General features: G+C 41.4%; 3 protein-coding genes across 4 annotated transcripts in view; 1 reads left to right on the plus strand and 2 right to left on the minus strand.

Moving 5' to 3' along the window:
• Positions 1-1,462: 1,462 nt before the first annotated feature.
• Positions 1,463-4,383, minus strand: LOC136976613 (uncharacterized). Its single transcript, XM_067271948.1, has 13 exons — positions 4,154-4,383; positions 3,990-4,078; positions 3,773-3,846; positions 3,606-3,708; positions 3,484-3,532; positions 2,852-3,066; positions 2,634-2,784; positions 2,507-2,568; positions 2,379-2,450; positions 2,212-2,311; positions 1,997-2,149; positions 1,780-1,933; positions 1,463-1,713 (listed from the first exon to the last, which is right to left on the minus strand). The coding sequence occupies exons 1-13, from the start codon at positions 4,194-4,196 to the stop codon at positions 1,686-1,688; spliced, it is 1,293 nt and encodes a 430-aa protein (XP_067128049.1). The 5' UTR covers positions 4,197-4,383; the 3' UTR covers positions 1,463-1,685.
• A 546-nt stretch (positions 4,384-4,929) lies between these two features.
• On the plus strand, positions 4,930-8,705 carry LOC136976614 (hapless 2-like). The gene is made up of 13 exons (XM_067271949.1): positions 4,930-5,018; positions 5,109-5,195; positions 6,474-6,633; positions 6,696-6,818; positions 6,877-7,007; positions 7,078-7,120; positions 7,180-7,364; positions 7,428-7,663; positions 7,726-7,826; positions 7,896-8,055; positions 8,112-8,274; positions 8,341-8,470; positions 8,535-8,705. The coding sequence occupies exons 3-13, from the start codon at positions 6,580-6,582 to the stop codon at positions 8,697-8,699; spliced, it is 1,491 nt and encodes a 496-aa protein (XP_067128050.1). The 5' UTR covers positions 4,930-5,018; positions 5,109-5,195; positions 6,474-6,579; the 3' UTR covers positions 8,700-8,705.
• A 3,636-nt stretch (positions 8,706-12,341) lies between these two features.
• Spt6 (transcription elongation factor Spt6) overlaps positions 12,342-18,140 on the minus strand; it is a 79,774-nt gene continuing 73,975 nt past the window's right edge. The window contains exons 34-40 of one of the 2 annotated variants that reach the window (XM_067271933.1): positions 17,784-17,906; positions 16,911-17,144; positions 15,711-15,909; positions 13,319-13,470; positions 13,055-13,248; positions 12,778-12,981; positions 12,342-12,588 (exon numbers count right to left, since the gene is read on the minus strand). In XM_067271933.1, coding sequence (XP_067128034.1) covers positions 12,804-12,981; positions 13,055-13,248; positions 13,319-13,470; positions 15,711-15,909; positions 16,911-17,144; positions 17,784-17,906 — 1,080 coding nt within the window. In that variant the 3' untranslated portion in view covers positions 12,342-12,588; positions 12,778-12,803. Of the gene's footprint in view, positions 12,589-12,750; positions 12,982-13,054; positions 13,249-13,318; positions 13,471-15,710; positions 15,910-16,910; positions 17,145-17,783; positions 17,907-18,140 lie in introns of those variants that run through there. The other variant, XM_067271932.1, reaches the window with a different exon arrangement.

Below are 18,140 nucleotides of genomic sequence, written 5' to 3' on the forward strand. Positions count from 1 at the left end.
TAAAGAGCGAGTAAGCAAATAAAACGTGAACCAACCACAAAGATGGCGCCGGACAATCGCGCACGCTCGTGACCTCTCTATAGGACCAACTAACGTGGATGAAGGACGCCGCACTGTATGTTGAAAATTTTAACTTTGTATTCCTAGTACAAGAGGAATTTAGAAAAATATTTTGCCGCTAGTAACGGGAAAAATGCGGAAAGATTTGCCAGTCTCAAAGAGTGGTTTTCAAAATTTAAAAGTGTGCATCGAATAAGAAAGCTTCGTAATTTATTCAAAACAAGACCGTTGACAAAATCTTCTAAAATCCTTTAGTAACTTATCTATATATATATAATCGAGACGGGTCGGTGATAATCGGCGCAGAGCCCAAACGGTTAGAAGTCGAAAGTTGAAATTTGGTACACGGTTAGGGTACGTCACGAGAACGTACACTAATAAGGGATTTTTTTAAATTTCCCCCCTCCTGCGGGGGAGAGGGAAAGGATGAAGGCTTATCCTAAAGAACTCGACTTCTACTGTACTATTTTAGATGCAGTTTTTTGTTTTTAACTGCGTTTTAGTAGGGTACCGGGTGGGGAGGAAAGAATTGTATTCCTTAACAATGGAAGTGTTGAGAGAGAGACGCGAAAGATTTACGGGCGAAGATGCGGTTTTTTTGCTATTTCGCGGGAAATCGAACGTATTTTTAGAGCCATCTAAAAATTCTCTAATTCGTCCGGAAACAGGGAGACCAGATTCTCGCATTCTGCGAAAACGGGTAAGATTGGCATTCGCTATCGCTACTTTTTGCCCGAGCAACGCCGGGGTTGTCTGCTAGTAATTATACATAAGCGAGTCGATATTCGGCCGATGCTACGATAGTCCTTCGAACCATCCCGTGTATTAATCGATTCATAAACTGACGACATTTGCAAAAAATCGATACCCGGGTCCTGGCGATACGTCGAGTTTCGTTCCGGGGGGCACCAAATTCTCGATAGGAACGAATTAGACACACACTCGGGACAGAGAAGCAAAATGCAATTTCTCTCTCCGGTCAACTTTGAAATCTTAAACGACTATCGATTTCTTTGTGAATTTAAATCGAGTTCTCTCTTCGGAACACTACGAATTCGCCACGCATTCCGACCGTTAATAAGACCTTCGAGACCTCTTCCGAGAAAATTATATATCTGAGGCCGTGCACGCGGATGTTTCGGGGTTTAACCCCCTCATTTAGCAATTCAAAACAAAATATATGTACCGTACACCGTGGTAACGCACGTTTTTATACCGGTTAATTTCTTTACGAACCTACAGCTGCAAAAAATATTTTCCGTAGTTTTAAAAATCACTGCCTTTTAGAAAACCCGCGTACGTAGGCGGTGCGATTTGGTACAGAATATTCGTTTTCTCGTCCTTCAATAAACGAAATTGCCTTAAAAATCTGTTTCCGAAACGCACGAATTCGACTCGGGTATTGAATTTAGACAAAAGCAAACTTTAATGTTATTATTTATACACAAATTTCTCAAAAAACAGAAAAAGCAACGAATTGAAGAGCGACGTAACCGTCCATTTTGTTCATTTTGGTTTTCCCAATTTCTCTTAAAACAATGGACGAACGTCTAATTGTCGGAGTCCCGGATTTTTCGACATCCGATTAGTATAGAAAATACTCCGGCGGCGGGGGTCCGAAATCGCTAGTTGAACGAATAGAAATTGGCGCACCTGTCAACGAAAGAAAAGATGAGGAGAAGAGCGGGACGAGAATCGAAGAATCGAATTCGGTCTCACCTGAGGATCTGTTGCAGTTGGCTGTAGTAAGCTCTGACCACGGGATAAGCCACCGACGAATAAGGTGTCAACAACAACTGTCGAGGCCCGTAGGATCTAGGCGTCTGCCACGGGCGAAGGTCGGGGGAGCTAGGTCGTAAGGGCACCGAATAACCTGAAACGATCCGGTTTTAGCCAAAATCAAAGCGTGCGAAACGAGAATCGGGACGAGACTTGCTTCTGTTGCGAAGAGGATAACGCAAATCGTCGTAAAGTCCGGAGTGGGGAATCGAAGCCAGCGTCTTCTCGGTGGTGGCTCGGCCGGGGGACGGAGATTTCTTTCCAAAATAGGGACCGTTTCCGGCGTGGGAGTCTTCCGCATCGTTTCTGTCTGAAAAATGGCGTTCCTAATCGAAGCGTAACCCGTAATTAAAAGAAACCGGAGTCACATACCCGAAGACACACTCCGAGTTCTTCGTTTGCTCGTCTTGTCGAGAAGAACTCTCCTGATGACCGAGGTGGGAGTGAAGGGGGCGACGATGGAAGCCAGATCCTGCAAAACGAAAAATTCGTTATGGCGGTCGAGCGCCGGGAACCGTTCCGTAGAACGGAAGATTTACCCGTAGGTCTTCGGACGCTCGGCGATTATCGTAGCCCGTCGACGACGAAGTTCCTTCTACCGGATCGATCTCCTAAAAAGAAACCTTTAATCGGCCGCGAAAGATATTAAGAAGCTGGATGCGCTTACCGGCAAAGGAGATTTTCCAGAAACGTCCGAGCGGGAATCTCTTCCGGAATCGTCCGAAGTGTCTTTAAGAATAAAAAACCAGTTTAAAAAACAGAATGCTTCCGACCCGACCGATTTCGATTCTTACCTCGGGCAAAACTTCCCACGCGAGAATCGGAGGGAGAGAAGGGAAGACGTCCCAAGATGTCGGCTTCGGTCAAGGCCTTGGACTTATCCCAAGGTCCGATGCTGATAGAGGCGCAAGGAAGAATAGAACGCGCGTCCGAAAGAAGCTTTAGCTGAGACCAGAACCCGTTTAATCCACGTGAGGGACCGAAAGTGGAAAAAACAAAGCCAAACACTCACCAACTTGTCGTAGGAGCTCTCGTCCCGTTCCGACCTTCCCAATATGACGGCTCTCAGGTATTCTTCCAGGTGGCGGATGTAGTTCTTCTCCATTTGGGAAACTTCCCCGTCCGGTGGCGGAGATCCTCCGAACCGGTCCCCGCTCGGTCTTTCCGCGCAACCTCTCGGAAATCCGTCGGAAGAAATTCGGCCCAACGAGATTTGACACGGAGTCTCTGTTTACGCGAAAATACGGAAATAAATTAGGCAATTCCCGGCTTTAAACAAATTCGTATTAAAGCGCCATTTTGCCGTCACCGTAACGGTCGAATTACACTTAAAACTGACGGTGACGATCGGGACTAATTTGTCAGCGCGGTCTCTGGCGTTTTGTATTTTTAATTATCGATTTTCGGGTAGATTCCGAAATAAACGATCCTTCGCCATCGTCCGAAAAACAATAAATATCGTTTTATCGGCAAATACAACTTGGGATAACCGGAAAATAGGGCCCCGTTAATTGTCCATCTTTAAATCCGTTTCCGTTCGATCCTTCGTACTTCCGCGCCATCGTTTAGGGAAGGCGGTATTAAAGAATTTCGATCGATTTAATTACCGGAACGAGTAAATAAGCTTAAAAAACAGATTGGTACCTCGGTCGTCGTGGCGAAAAGAACGGCTTCGGCTGCTCCTCCTCCCGTACCTGTAAATATAAAACGACGGAAGATGAGTCCGGCGGTCGTCTTCCGACGTTTCTAAACGAAAACGGAACTTTCCCGTCCGCCGAAGAATTCCTCCTCGGCCGTTCTTGCCAGTTTTCGTTTTCCTCTCGCCGTTTGGCGTCGAAGTACAGAGAAGGGTTCCACCTACCGCACGCCCTGAAAGTTAAAAGTAAAATGGTCGGACGAGCATTTCTTAAGCTCGTTCCTTCCAACTACTCACGTGTAAAAACTAGAATCCAAGTCTTTCGGCACTCGATTGGAGAAAGGCCCATACTGCAACTCCCACAATTCTTCCTACGGTAGAGCGGAGGTTAAATATTACGACCGACATTCCAAATGCCCGATAGCTCCGGGCGTTTCCAGTGTTTCGTCCATAAACGCGTCTTTTTCTATCGAATAAACACTACTCGACGGCGGATAAGAAGATTTATACTCACCCTGGAATACTGATACTGAGGAATGGGTCGAAGCGGGCTTCTATACTTCTTCGCTCCTCGAGTGTCCGCTCTGTGATGAGTTATAAATACTGGGGAAAGCCAAACGCGTATAAACGGAAGAAGAGACTTTCTCGGCCGCGCCGAGAACGAAAACTCGTACTTACTGGGACAAGCCGGAGCGTTGAACAAACCCAGAACCATAGCCATCTCGTGTCCGGATTCGACGATGCCGAGACAGCTTTCTTTTCTTCCGAAAAATAAAAAAATCGAGTAATTCCAATCACCCGAAATATACTCTTTAATTAAGCGTCGACTTTTCCAATAGATTCCGATCGCGCCTTCGACGTTCTACTTCTCGGCTTCGTTCTACCTCATTTGCATAACCGAACGCGCTTCGTTCCATCTCGACTCGTTCGAAAAGATTCGAAAACGAAGAAAAAAAATGACGGGTTTATTTTGGTTTTGGTTATTTTACGCGGCCGTTTGTCGGGCGTTCGAGGTGAAGACGAAAGCCGACGTCGTCCGGTGCCGACCTCCGCCGACTTCCGGCGAATTCGTCGTTTGGCCCTGTCACAAGAAACTCAGATTGGAAGTTCGGCTGGACGACAATTTGAAGGTAAGCGCGGGCGCGGGCGCGGACGCGGCCCGCGTTATCGGCTCTTTCACCCGTCGGAAGTTATTTTCAGTTTCGAGAGGAGGAGCGACTGGTAACCGTCGACGCGGTCGACCGTGCGGTAGACGGCGCTGGCCGGAGACTAGCCAACGCCTTAGTCTTGGTCTTACGCCAGGAGAAGAGCCAACTGATTTATCCTTTGCGCTATTTATGGGTAATTATCTTGAGAATTTACGCGCGCATTTTTGAAGAAACCGGCACTCAAGTAGTCTTCGCAGAGCGCCAACGCCAAAGCGGAAGAAGAGGTTTTTAACCGAGAGACTTTCGAGAATTACACCGGATGCCACGTGACCGAATTGGTCGAATCTCCGTGCAAAAGTCTACACTGGGGAGGGAAGTGGGATCCCTTTCGTCGGGTAACCTTCGATTTCGTTTGTTAAAAGAACCCGTGGCCGTTGCTGTATTAAAATCCGCCCTTCTCAGGGATTTTGTTGTTTCTGCCAAAGCCAGTCCGGTCGACAAGTAAGAGGAGGACAGGATTGCGGTCTAATCGATTCGTCTAGCACCCACTGTTTGCGACACGACAGAGTCTGGTAAGTTTTTTCCGAGTCTCCGTTTCGGCGGTACTTCCGTACCCGTCGTAGGTTCGCCGGACCTACGACGGAGACGGCCCGAGAAACATTATCGAGGAATCGCTCGCCACGACTCGATTCCCGGATCCCCCGGTGTTAAACCGTCGTCGCTACCTAATTCGAATCTAACAGATTGTCCTAAACACGCGCTATAGTCGTAGAAAACGACGTACAAATTAGCGGTGAAAATTGTGTAGGTCTAGTCGTGTGACGAATAATCGTACGTGTATTAGGTATTTCCTGCGGGTTAGCAGAAATTTGTCAATTCCGATTACGGATGGATGACGGCCGGATGGCCTACCGCTCTGGGTGACCCGGGTTCGAATCTGGACGGGAATTTTTCGGGGGTGGTCCGTCCGGACGTGTCGGGTACCGTCCTTCGCCACCCGGCCGAACCCGTAACGAGCCCGCTAAAAGGCACCCTCTTAGTACCCACAGGGTGGAAAGTTTTAAAAACTTACGGATGGATAGTCGATAGAATAAAAAAGCTAAGCGATGTGGTAGATTAGCGTAGCTATTCGCGGAAACTTAATGTATTCCAAAAGAGATGCGTAAGAAATATACGCGGTGTCGGTTACCACGCCCTTGTAGAAACTAAACAAATACTAGAAAGATTGCTTAGTTTCCGATACATCGTTGCCATTTACGCCGAGAATTAGACCGGCGGGTTATATTTTGCGTATTCCGGAGTAAAGACGTCCAAAAAAGCGTCGATTTGGCTGCCAAAAGTTAAAAGAGGTCGGCCCGAGACACCCGGAAGCCACCTTTAGAAAAGATTTAAAACTATTTGGTGTAGAACGATACGGCGCGATCGTGGTGGCAAAAGGTGGCATCCGGTCGATGCCATTTGAGAGAACTCGCTGCCCCGCGTACACAAATGCACGGGCTAACACCGGGCTTTAACAGACTTCTTATCCAAACTGTCCCGTTCGGGTCGTTTTAAGAAAATTCGGGGTTTTTGTTTTACCTAATGACCGCCGCATCCTACTTTAGAGCTAGTAGCGTGGCCACGTAAGACTCTACTAGCGCCAAAATTGGACGACAGTCGTTAAGTAAAGCGAAGAGAGTGCCTAAAATACCTATTAATCATTCGAAGATATAATTTAGAAATATTAAACTAATTTTAAATAAATGAAGCGCATCGAAGTATTTTCCGAGCGTTACACTCGACCGAAGTAAACACGTAACGCTCGATAGTGACGTGGCGTAATTAGCCTGGAGTATTCTTTTTCGACTCAGGTATTTAGTGACGTCTCTAGGCCAACCGGAAATTCGTAGACCCGTCTATCTGGATATTTATGCCGGAACGGAGACGTCTGCGGGTTCGACCGTCTGGAGGAGAGTGATGGACGGACAACTCTTCGTGGGAAGCCAAACTACTCGAAGAAAGACGAAATCGGTGATCCTCCTCTTTCTTCATTCTTCTCGTCTTTCTTCCTTAACAAAAATTCCCGTTTTCAGTGGACCGTCGAATATTTTCCTCCCTCCCTCCCGGAAGATGCGCTCGACGTCGATAACCGCCGATTGCTGATACCCGCGCCAGACCCCGAACTTGGCACGAGAGATATACCTCCGCTTTTCGAGGTATGTTTTTGTGTACTTATCGTGTCCGAATTCGAATTATTTTTCTCCGTTGTTGTAGGACGGTGCCGACGACTACTTGCTGGTACCCGAATCCTTTCTAGACGAATCGGGTACCTCCTGCGACAAAATTGGCGTTTCCTACGAAGCCTTCTACCGGCAGACGAACAAATGCCTCAATCCCCGAGGATCGCGAGTGTCTCTCTCTCTCTTCTTACATTTTATTCTAATTTATCCTTTCTAACCTCTTCTTTGCAATCAGATGTCTGAAGAACCAACCGTTGGATCTGTGGACTCGAGACAGGGTGAGTATTTTCGCTTGTCTTTCGAACCACCGCAAATTCTAAGGACGGAAATTGCGCAGGCCAAACTGCGCGCCGGACTGAAGGGCGATTACCTTCTCCGCTTCTACGCCAAACCTTCGCGGGAACCCCTCGAGGTCGACCGAGTCCGCCAACGTCATTGGTTGGCCCTGGAAATGCCTGGAAATTCTTCCGCTGGTCTGCGTCTAGAAATGAACGCCGCCAACTTCAGCGTCCTATCTTCGGGGTGAGTTCGGTCTTCCCGGTGTTTCTTTAGGATCTTCTTGATCGACGACTGCTCCTCGTTTAGCGATCGGGCCCAAATATCGTCGGTCGTCACCAAATACTTCGGAAGAGTGCCCGTTATCGTCGTGCTGGTCACCAACGCGGGTCTGACTCCGGCTTCCTTCTCCGTATCCGTGGCCGACTGTTCGTCCGAAACGGAAGCTCGAGCCTCCAGCGTCTCGGTCTCTCCCCAGTCCTCCGCGAGCGTCGTCCTGGACCTTTCTCTCGACTCCGCTCGGATCTCGGAAATCTCTTGTTCGGGTAAGTTCCCTCGGTCGGATTTTCCCGAACCGACGAAGATTCCACCACCAATTTTTTCGCAGCGGAAGTGACGTCGGTCCGAAGTGGACGGACGGTGGCCTCTAGAGAAGCGCTTTTCCGAAGAGGACAATACTGTTCTTGCTATCAGTATTGTCGATGTTCGGTGAGTTTTTCGTTTCCTTCCGCCTTTCGACGGCTCTCGGGCTGGTTTTTATTCGCTTTTCGTCTTCAGTGCGGTAACGACGGCTTTCGGTGTCGTTCCCTCTCTCAGGAAGCGTTCGCTTCTTCCGGTTTTCGGGGTTCGCTTCCGGTGATGGGTGGTCGTCCCACCTCCCTCTTTGCTATTAGACTGAGAATGGCGTCGGCGGTAATCGTCGTCTTCCTGATTCTAGGTAAGTTAGTTTTTCTAACTCTTTTTCCCTAGTTCTTCTATTCTCTGTCTTTTCAGGATTGGTCAAGGAAATTCTTAGGCTGACCGTGTGGCCGGCAGCCGGACACTTCGGCACGAAGAGCTGTCTATTCGGCAGGAGGAAGATCACCCGTTACTCGGAACCGGAGTTAAGGGACGCCAGAGTAGTGTTCGAAGACGGACAACCCGTTCATCCGGACACGTAAAAGATTGCTTCTTCTTACTTTCGACCAGGATGTAAAAATGCAACCCTCTGTTTTATTTTCAGGAGAGAACGGGTTCGAACGATAAGCTACGAAGCGGAGTCGGCGCTGAACGTGCTCTTCTTCTTCGTTTGGCCATTTCTATTGTTGCGCTTTATCTACGTTACGACGGTGGGACGGAGGAGGGACCGAAAGGTAAACGATTCGATAAACGGCAATCGCGTATCCTCTAAATCGACCGAATCGACTTTAATTTCAGGCTTATTCGGAGGAACGACCGGAATACAGAGAGGAGAAATTCTATTTACGCCAGAGATTTTCCGACGGGGATAAACTGGCCAATTCTCTTTCCGTGCGTAGTTACGTGGAGGCCAAAGCGGAAGTGGAAAGAATGGCGAAAGAACTTTCGACTCGCACTCGATAATGGCCGACTAAATTCCGTGTAAGAGAATAAATCTGAAACTCGGATTCAAAATTTTCTTGCTCGAGTTTTCTCTCGTCGTTTAGCAAAACCGGGCAAATCCCATCCCTAGACTTTAAGGAACCGCCTTGCGTTGAAATATCGCAAATGAAAACCCTCGCATCTCGATTACTAATAAATGTCTACCTTTTTAGGGAGCCTCCGGGAATATTTTACCAGCCATTTATTTCGGATTACGCCATCCGCCTCTCCGACCGTGCCCAATTGAGTTTAAAGCCGGCGCTACACGTAAGGTATTTACCAAGTTATAAATGTTTGCTCGTATATGTACTATTTCCAAACTGTTTGTCAAATAACGGCGCACGTATATGTACTGTACATACTTGCGCCTATTCGTAGCCGGGACGAATATTTGTCTGCTTCGATGCGGACGAAAAGTTTGAGTGGGAAAACTGCAAACGTTGGGGTAAATTTGGCTCGTCCCGAACATTTACCGTTCGCCAAATAGCCAACATTCGTCATTCGGGGTTTAATAAATATTGCGCGTGTAGCGCCGGCGGCATTAAATGAAAATTATTCATCGCTGGCGCTCGAGTCGCTTTGCGGCCAGATGATGATGCTTTATCCGTTCGGTCGATCTGTCTTCGAGCAGTTTTGTAATTATTTCTGCTGTTGTCGAGAAAAATTTTATTCGTAAGTACATGTTTTTAAATTTTATATCGTGTATAAGAAAAGGTGTATTTTGCTTTTTAGAAAAATTTAATTAATACGGTGTGTGGGAAAGGTAAATCTTCAAAAGTGCTTGCGAGAAAGAAAGTTCCTAAATGAGGGCAGTTACGCGTATAAACTAAATTTAATTATTTTTATAGGGAATTAAATTAGTATATTTATAAAATTTATTAAACAGTAGACAACAGCGACCAATAGAAATATCAACTTCAACTTTATTCTTTTGTTAATTTTATAATAAAATGATTATTAAGCAACGTAATTATTCATTATAACACGCAATTTGTATTATTTATTATATTATTCTCAATTATTACGAAATGTTAATTTAAATAAAAAGTTTTAATTTCAATTATTTTGTCAAAGCTTAAAGTCCACAAACAACATATTATAATAGATTTATTCTGTTTAATAAACGGTCACACGGGATGGAAGTTTATTGAATTCGCATTAAAAAATCTTTCGTCCCTTCAACTTGGCCTCCCGAGAGTAAATCCCGAGTGCTTCGTTAATTGATGCTATTAAATTTTGGTGGTTAAAGACCGAGGGGTGGGGGAGATAGAAGTGTGTCGTATCTCCAGTAGGGTCTGGCCTTAATGATGATTTTACTCGTATTAGCACTTACGATTTTTTTTAATATATAAAACTCTTCTCTACCCTCAAAATTAAGCTATTTGTCATTTTATAATAAAATGTAACGGATGCAATTTTAAATTGTTCGCCGGGAAAGTTAGGCAACTCGTTCCGGAATTTTTGTTTTACATTCGGTATAAAACTATATTATAAAACCCAAAAATATACTTAACCGTCTCGTCCGTCCGGCAGATCGGGATCGAAAACCCCAGGAATTCTTCCCAGTGTGTTCCGGATAAGCATTTTTTTTTTTTTAAATTTTTTTTTGTAACCAGGAAAGCAGAAGCGTAAATTGTGCCACGAAATCTGTCGTGACGAAAGCGCTATCTATTGTTAGCGCGCATTCTGAAGCGACTCTAGTATATATCGGTGTTTTGTGCTTAAATTTGTATAGATGACTGTGAGTTAGAGTTATTCCATTGTTTAGATAATTTTTTAATTTTATTCTGGTTCTAGAAATGCTTTGTGTACTTGCCGAATACAAATGGTTCTCTAGAGTAGATTATACGAGGTTCGGAGAATGGAAGCAAAATGTGGTTAAATATGTCACAATAGTTACCGTTAAAAAGCATCGAGAACATTTTGTCAAAATATCGGATGTTTTCCGTATACAGTATTTAATTTTCAGCATATTTTGGTGTTCGGGTATAATTGTGATATTTTTGCCGCATCTTTTCCATTGGTTGGTAGGATTCTACCTTTGGTGTTAATCTCGTGGTTATCACCTGGAATATTTTGCACCCCACAGATAATAGGCTGATGGATATGTAATTCTTCACTTCCTCTCTATTATCTTTTCGCATACGATTATCGGTTTGGTATTTTAAGTAACAAGAAAAATTAACAAATGAAAATTCCCAGTCACTTTTGTATGTTTCTGTATGACGTCGTCTACCGTCGTCGATTAAAATTCTACCGAGTAATTGAATCTTGGAAAATGGGAAAGATAACAGATTTTTATTACAGCGGAGTCCACTGGAGAGCAGCTCGTGCTCCTTATCCGAACTAACTAAATCATTAAGGGGTTTGTTAGTGGTATTCGATTCTCTTCACTTTTTCGTGCTTAGAGGTCGGCGTAACTTATAAAATGGAAACCGGTAAGTATAGTAGTTATACGAGAAGGAATTTTAACGTTTCTAAACGTGTTATATCATCAATTTTATCGTTCTATCGGATAATCAGTAAATACAGTATATACGTATACTAGTCCCACCAATTTCACCTGGCAGAAACAGTAGGTGGCCTAGCTGAAAAGATGTAACATCCTGGCTTCGATATTTATTAGTCCGCTATTATTAATGAGGCAAACAGTATAAGGCGGTACTTAGTTGTTTTTAGAGTAATGTCGTGTGACCTCCAAAATCTGGTCGCTAATCGCTTCCTGTCTCGTCCCCTCTATACCTGTGATCTGCAGTTTGTGTGTATGTATATATACCATATACCATAATTTTTAAATATGTAATTTCTCGTATATCTTCAATGAAACTTGTTCGTTATGACTGTGTAAGAAATCTTTCGACTATTTATTAGATAACTGACCAATGGAAGGTTTTACCAAATCTCGACAAATACCATAGCGTAGAGTCCCGATGTACCGCAAGATTAAAGACAAAACCCTTATAAAATCTTCATTCGTACAGTGCTCCCTTACCTGTATTTTGCGGCTAAGGATACACAGTCGATCTTCGATTTAGCGCCATTCGTTCGCCTTCGTAAGTGAAACAAAGTAACGCTAAACCGAAGTATGTATCTCAAATAGTAAGAATCGGTAGCGAAGTACGCGCACAATTTGGAGTGTTGAAGTTACGTGATTTGGCGCAAACGATATTAATTCACAGCTACCGAAGAATTCTCTATTTAATATGAAATACGATCTCCTATCACGCAGTAGTGTGGTCCGGAAACCGATTCGTAACCATTAAAACACCAAAATGGCTGCTCCGTCGCGTCACTCATTTCGGTTCGGAATTAATTTCCTAGACGTAACCGCTAACCAACGAACGACACAGTTAAAGAAAATGTCGGCTAAAATACGAAATAACTCGTTTATTTAATATAATTAGCGTCCATTGCCGCTCCGTAACTATTTTAAAGCCGCGTTATTTTTATCCAGCGGAAGTGTACCCTGATCTAAAGAACTTCCGGTCTTTTTTACCCGGCGATAAATTCAATTTCGGCGCGAAGACAATTCCAATCACGCGCTAATCGATTAATAAATTAGAAGAGCCGGTTTCGTCACTTCCGCCGGTCGCGACGAGTGATCTCGGTTGACGAAAGAGACGATTTTACAAAAGTGAAATTTTAATGACGATTGGTGGACGTAAGACATTTCGGCTACGCGTACAAAATTCTCTGGTGCTACTTTTCTCTACGTCGACATCGATGAAAAGTACGAAAAATCGCGCGGCGCGTCGCATCCGATCTCCTCCTCCCGCGCCGCTTCCGTTAAAAATTCAATGGTCGGAAACGAACGGGGGAAGGGGGAGGAGAACGAGGAGACGTCGCGGGAAGAAGGGATATGTACAGTTTACTAACGCTTCATTTCAAAAATCATTCTTGCAGTATATCTCGTTATAAACGTGGGCATATCATATGATGATTATGTAGAAATTAAGTTATATCATACAATTTCCATCTCGTTTTACTATTATTTTTAAGATAATTTGCTTGTGTTTTTGTTCTCACTCGTTAGTTCTTTTCGACTTTTTATTTAATGTACTGTACAGTGTGTGTCGGTCGCTGCATTTACTGTTCGTCGATGAGAGGAGTGCTGTCTGCCGCGGGCGTCGACTCGATCATGGGACTGGGAGACACGGTGTTACGCGCGTGGCGCGCCCTGGGCATTCTGTTCTCTTCCCTCCTGTTCTTGGCCCACTGTTCCGCCATCCTCTTCCAGTCGGCGGCCGATGGATTAGACGGCAACCTGTCGCCAAGGAAATTCGTTCTTAATTGGGCCCGTTGCTTTCTCGCAACGAAAAAAAAGAAATAAAACTTACTTGTTGGGTCCTCCGGGAGTGGAAGCGCCGTGGTGAGAAGGAGTCTGCGCCCTGGGCGTCTGTGCCGCTCTGTTCCAGTTGTTCTGGGGCGTCTGCGGATATCTGGGAGTGGTCACCGAGTGGGCGGGAGTGGTGGCCGCGTGGTAAGAAGGCGTCACCATGGGCGTGGCTATGGGTTGAGATGGAGTGTAAGGCTGCCAAAAGTGCAAACGACCGGTTAGACGACGAAAAAAAAAATGAAGACGTAGTCGGTGGGGCGCTTACCTGGAAGTTGAAACCGCTTCCGCTGTAGCCGGCACTGTTGAAATTATTAGAAGACTGGAAGCCGGGTGTCTGGCCCGCAACTTGAGATAGCGTGTTGAACACGTGACTGGGAAGATTAGCAGCGGCTCTCTGAATAGCTTGAGGATCCACGTCTGTGCGAGAAAATCATCCAACATGTTACTAAAATAACCGAAACAATGGTAACTGTAGCATTTTATTAAATCTTATTCCTTTCTTTGTGATAAATGTAGAAACACACAAGATTAAGTTATGTTTTCGTTTGTAGAGGAGAAAAACTGCCGCTTGGCCAGAATTTCGTGTTTTTTCACTGGTGTTTTTGATATTGTAGAGCGAAATGGTGCTCTATAGTAAAGCTCTACCACACGTTTAATGTTAAAGTGCCAACTTTGACCATTAATATCTGCATGACCAACGATCCGTTTTGGATAAAATTTAAAATAATCAGTTTCTGTGGTGAGTATTATAGACGTCTTAAATTTTGAATAAATTCGTTCGATCGTTTGGGACTTATGCCGTCGGCATTTTGTAGCCTCGATTTACGACTAGGGAGAATAGCAACACAGAGCTACGGAACAGTCTGGGAGGAGTCTGGATAACAGCTCAGTGGAGACTTGACCGCTTCCTGTTTGCCCTTTTGAAGATTTTATTTTAAAATAATACCAATAATATTCAAAAATTTAATGTTATCGCGTGACTGTCGAGTGAATATAGAAAACAATTCGATTATGAAATTATTGATGACTGAAAAATACCGGAAACAAGAGTTGATAGTAAGATTCCACAAGTGATAAAAGTGCACATTACGAGGTCTACAACTAGAGGAAGTTTTGGATGAAGCAATGTCCACCGTGAAAATAAATAGGAAAAATATCGACACAGAAAAAGACTTTGTCATTGCAGGTACTGTACAATAATTTGGCTGAACATTGCAGTATCTTTGAGCAATATTAATAAAGATACTTTAAGGTAGAAAGTAAATTTCCTATTTCTGTGGTGATGTTTATTTTCTGATTTATCATCACCCGTCTTTTTTAATGAAATTTGAAAGTGAATTCATGTAACAATGCACACAAAACTTATTTAAAACGTTATCCAGATTATCCAGTTTAAAACTAAACTAGTAGTGTCTGCCAAAACACACAGAAAAATATTATCTAAAGACATGTTTTGATAATTAATAAATATTTCAACGGGACAGCTTGATTTAAGAGTATTGGAAAAAGGTGGGATGTTGTTTCTTAACACGAAATGACTTCTTGCTAGACAAATTTTTATCAGTATATATAATTTATAAGGTATTTTAATAACTATTTGCTATCAATTTCATAACTGATGGTTATTTTTATAAAAGAATTATTCTGAGATAATTTAATTAGGCTTTTTCCTGCCAAAACGGCAATAACTATTACCGTATTTACTCGCTTATAAGATGATCTCGCATATAGGACGAGGTGTGACTTCAAAGATCAAAATAAAGAAAATCGGATTTATTAATACAATTTAATTTTATTTCGTTTAATCACAAATAAAATGTCAAATGAACGTAAATGCGTACGTCGTCCCGCAAAAATTACTGGCATTTTAAACTTTAAGGAAAAATCTCGTAAAATCGACATAATTCGTTCGGGTAAAGCTGGACGATGGGGGACCTTTCTTCCCAATTCTTAACGGTCGAATCCACTCTCTGCCGATATAAGTGTAATTCTCCGAATTCTGATTTCCGAATAATCGTCTGTTTTCACACGGGAATGGATTAAAACTTATATTGAGCTCTCGTGTGATTTTAGAATTTCAAATTGGAATTCAATTCAAAAGCTTTGCTTTTCCTATTGCTATTTGTCTTTACTCCTGACAATACAGAAAAACAATTGAAATGACCCAGTTAAAATACTTGTGTTTTTAAACACCAGAGGGTGAGCATCCGGTAAAAAATGCAAATGCGCGGTTCAAAAAAATTATTGCAAAAACACAAAGAATCCTTAAACATTACAACATCGCTTCCCCAAACTGAAATATTTATTGAATTGAAATATTTATTAATTATCAAAGAATCCTTCAAATTCCTAGAGATTTGTAGGGGTCCAACACACATAGGACGAACTAGGTTTTTGAAGCAGTGAAAAATGAATAAAAACCTCGTCTTATGTGCGAGTAAATAGGGTAACTATTTTAAATTAAATTGTCTAATGCAACTTAACCCAATTAACAGATCGTATCTTGTTAATTGTTAATGTGAAAAGAATACGAAGCTTAAACAGATGTTCGTTTGGATACTAATTGTTGTTCGTTTATTTTTTCATTTTATAATTTCTTTAAATATTAGATATAAAATATAATTAATTAGGGAGAAAAATACGTAATAAATACTTACTAGCAACGTTAATACTCGGGGTGGTCCCGATGTAGGACGACTGACCGAGAGGAGTACGGGCAGTCATGGCACCCGGAGTGGTCGCCACTGGGTCTCTGAAGTGTTCTTTGAACCAACGGAAGAGAGAATTTATCGAATGGAAAACTTGTTGTCTGTATCTAAACCCCTCGGCCGTAACTTTAATATATTCGTGTCTAACCTATAAAATACATTATCCAATACATAGTAAAATGGTAATATATATGATTTGATAAAATTTTAGAAAGATAATTAAAATTTAATACAGTATTTCAACATTAAATAATTCTGTTTTGTCAACATATTTCATAAACCATAAAAATTCATTTTTAAAATTTGATTATAAACATTAAAGTATTTCAAGACTGTTCAGTCTACTTTCATTTCTAGGAAAAGAAAAATCATCAAGCATTCATTATAGTTTTAATTCTATCACCTAAAATAATTTATAATAGTAATATTTCTCTTCCAGATTTTCATCAAGCCTCTCTTAATTTAAAATAAGATAAAAATTTGTAAAGATAATTATTTCGTAAGGCAATGTCGATCACATTTAATACTTTGATTTTTAAATGCTATGCAATAAATTACGCTTTTGTCCGACACATTATTGTGGCCCAAAATACGATTGTCGAACCATAGGTAAACTAGAGTCCAAAGTATAGAACAGCATACTGAAAAACTTTTCTTTTTACATTTATTATTATAATTACTATTTTAAGATTTCTCACAAAAGGGGATGCCCAAACAATATTGATATCAGAATTAATTTAATGTCTTTAGTAGATGGGGTTATTTTACTTTTTGAACTAGAAAAACCAAAGATTTCAGTTTCATTTTGTATAATTCACACAAAATTATAGAAAATAGATGTAAATTAGATGTGAATTAGATGTAATAGATAGATAATGTAATAGATGTGAATTATATATTTTAGTACAATATAGTAAAAACATTTATAATTTCATTTTAGGATAAGAATCTATCCAGGTGTTTGTTCCAAATTATAATTCTAAAATAATATTTACTACGTATTATTTTTATATGAAATGTATTATTAAAATATCCCAAAATTTTGGATTTTATGAACTTTGCAAATCCATAAGATCCAAGCATTCCATAAATAAAATAATGTATTCGTAAAATATTTTCAATGCATATTAAAATATTCGGGGAAATTACCTTATTACGAGGAAGATAAGAAAGCACAAAAGTTCCAGGATGGACTTTGCAGGCAGAAACAAAATAATGAATTTTGGAAGGTGCTTTTTTCTTCTCTTCAAGCAATAATTCTTCTAGTGCTTCTCTCTTTCCGCCTTTTGCATCCCTAAAATACTTGAAATTTATCAGATCTCTCGCATGTAAGGCCATTGGTTGAACATATCGTGCAATAATTTCATCCAGATCTTCAAATTCCTAGGGATTCGTAAGATTATAATCTACTGAAAATTGCAATTAATACAAGCAAGTCTTGCATACTATTCAAATTTAAAAAATTATAAATCAATTAAATTATTTTTAATTGGTGAATAAGCAATGTTCTACTTTTAGGCAGAGAAATAAGTCCAGACCAAAATCTGCACAAAATGCATAACAAATATAGTTCTTTTATAGAGGTGAAGCATTACAAAGCCTCTTCTATGTGGCTTACAGACTTGAGTTTGTTCTCAGAATTTGATCGGTCAATTTTGATTAAATTTTGTCATTTTATATAATATGAGATTAGAAAATTAAAAATGTAATAAAATGCAGAATCCATGGTTTCGTTTTCAAAATACAGTGGGCCGTGGAGCCACGTGACAATGTTCAAGGATGCTAGTACAAGTACATGCAATTTTTTTAAATTGTTTTATGCCAGCAGTGACTCACGTCAGTGCCAAAGCAGCAGCAAGAAATCATCATAGATAGCCTCTCCTAAAACATGTTCATGTTCAGACAGAAAACAAACTGTGCAAATTTACTGCTACATATGTTTTGTGTAGAACAGTAAATAAAAGCATTACAACTAAATTTATTAGATTTAATAAACAAAACTATTTTTTTATCTTTCATTACCTCACTGTTTATCCAAAGAGACTGTCCCAAGCTAAATGCATTCTCTTTACCTTCTTCACGAACATCTATGTGTTGATTAATACCGTCGTGTACTTTCCAAGTTACAGTCAAATGATCTGCACCCTAATAAAATAAATTTGAATATTGAATAATAACAAATATCTTAAACTATAATGAACTATACAAACTAGATTTGAAAACCATGTTATTTATAAAATTATTTAATATTTTCAGATTTATTATAATTGACTGACACACAGGAATTTGAAGCATTAAAAGAATATATCAACTTCTTCAACAAATAATTTAACTTTAACAGCCTAATCATTTATTTCTAGATTGTAATTAACATCTTAA

This window comes from Centruroides vittatus, unplaced genomic scaffold (genome assembly GCF_030686945.1).
Source record: "Centruroides vittatus isolate TY-2023 unplaced genomic scaffold, ASM3068694v2 contig_409, whole genome shotgun sequence".
Classification (NCBI taxonomy): domain Eukaryota; kingdom Metazoa; phylum Arthropoda; class Arachnida; order Scorpiones; family Buthidae; genus Centruroides; species Centruroides vittatus.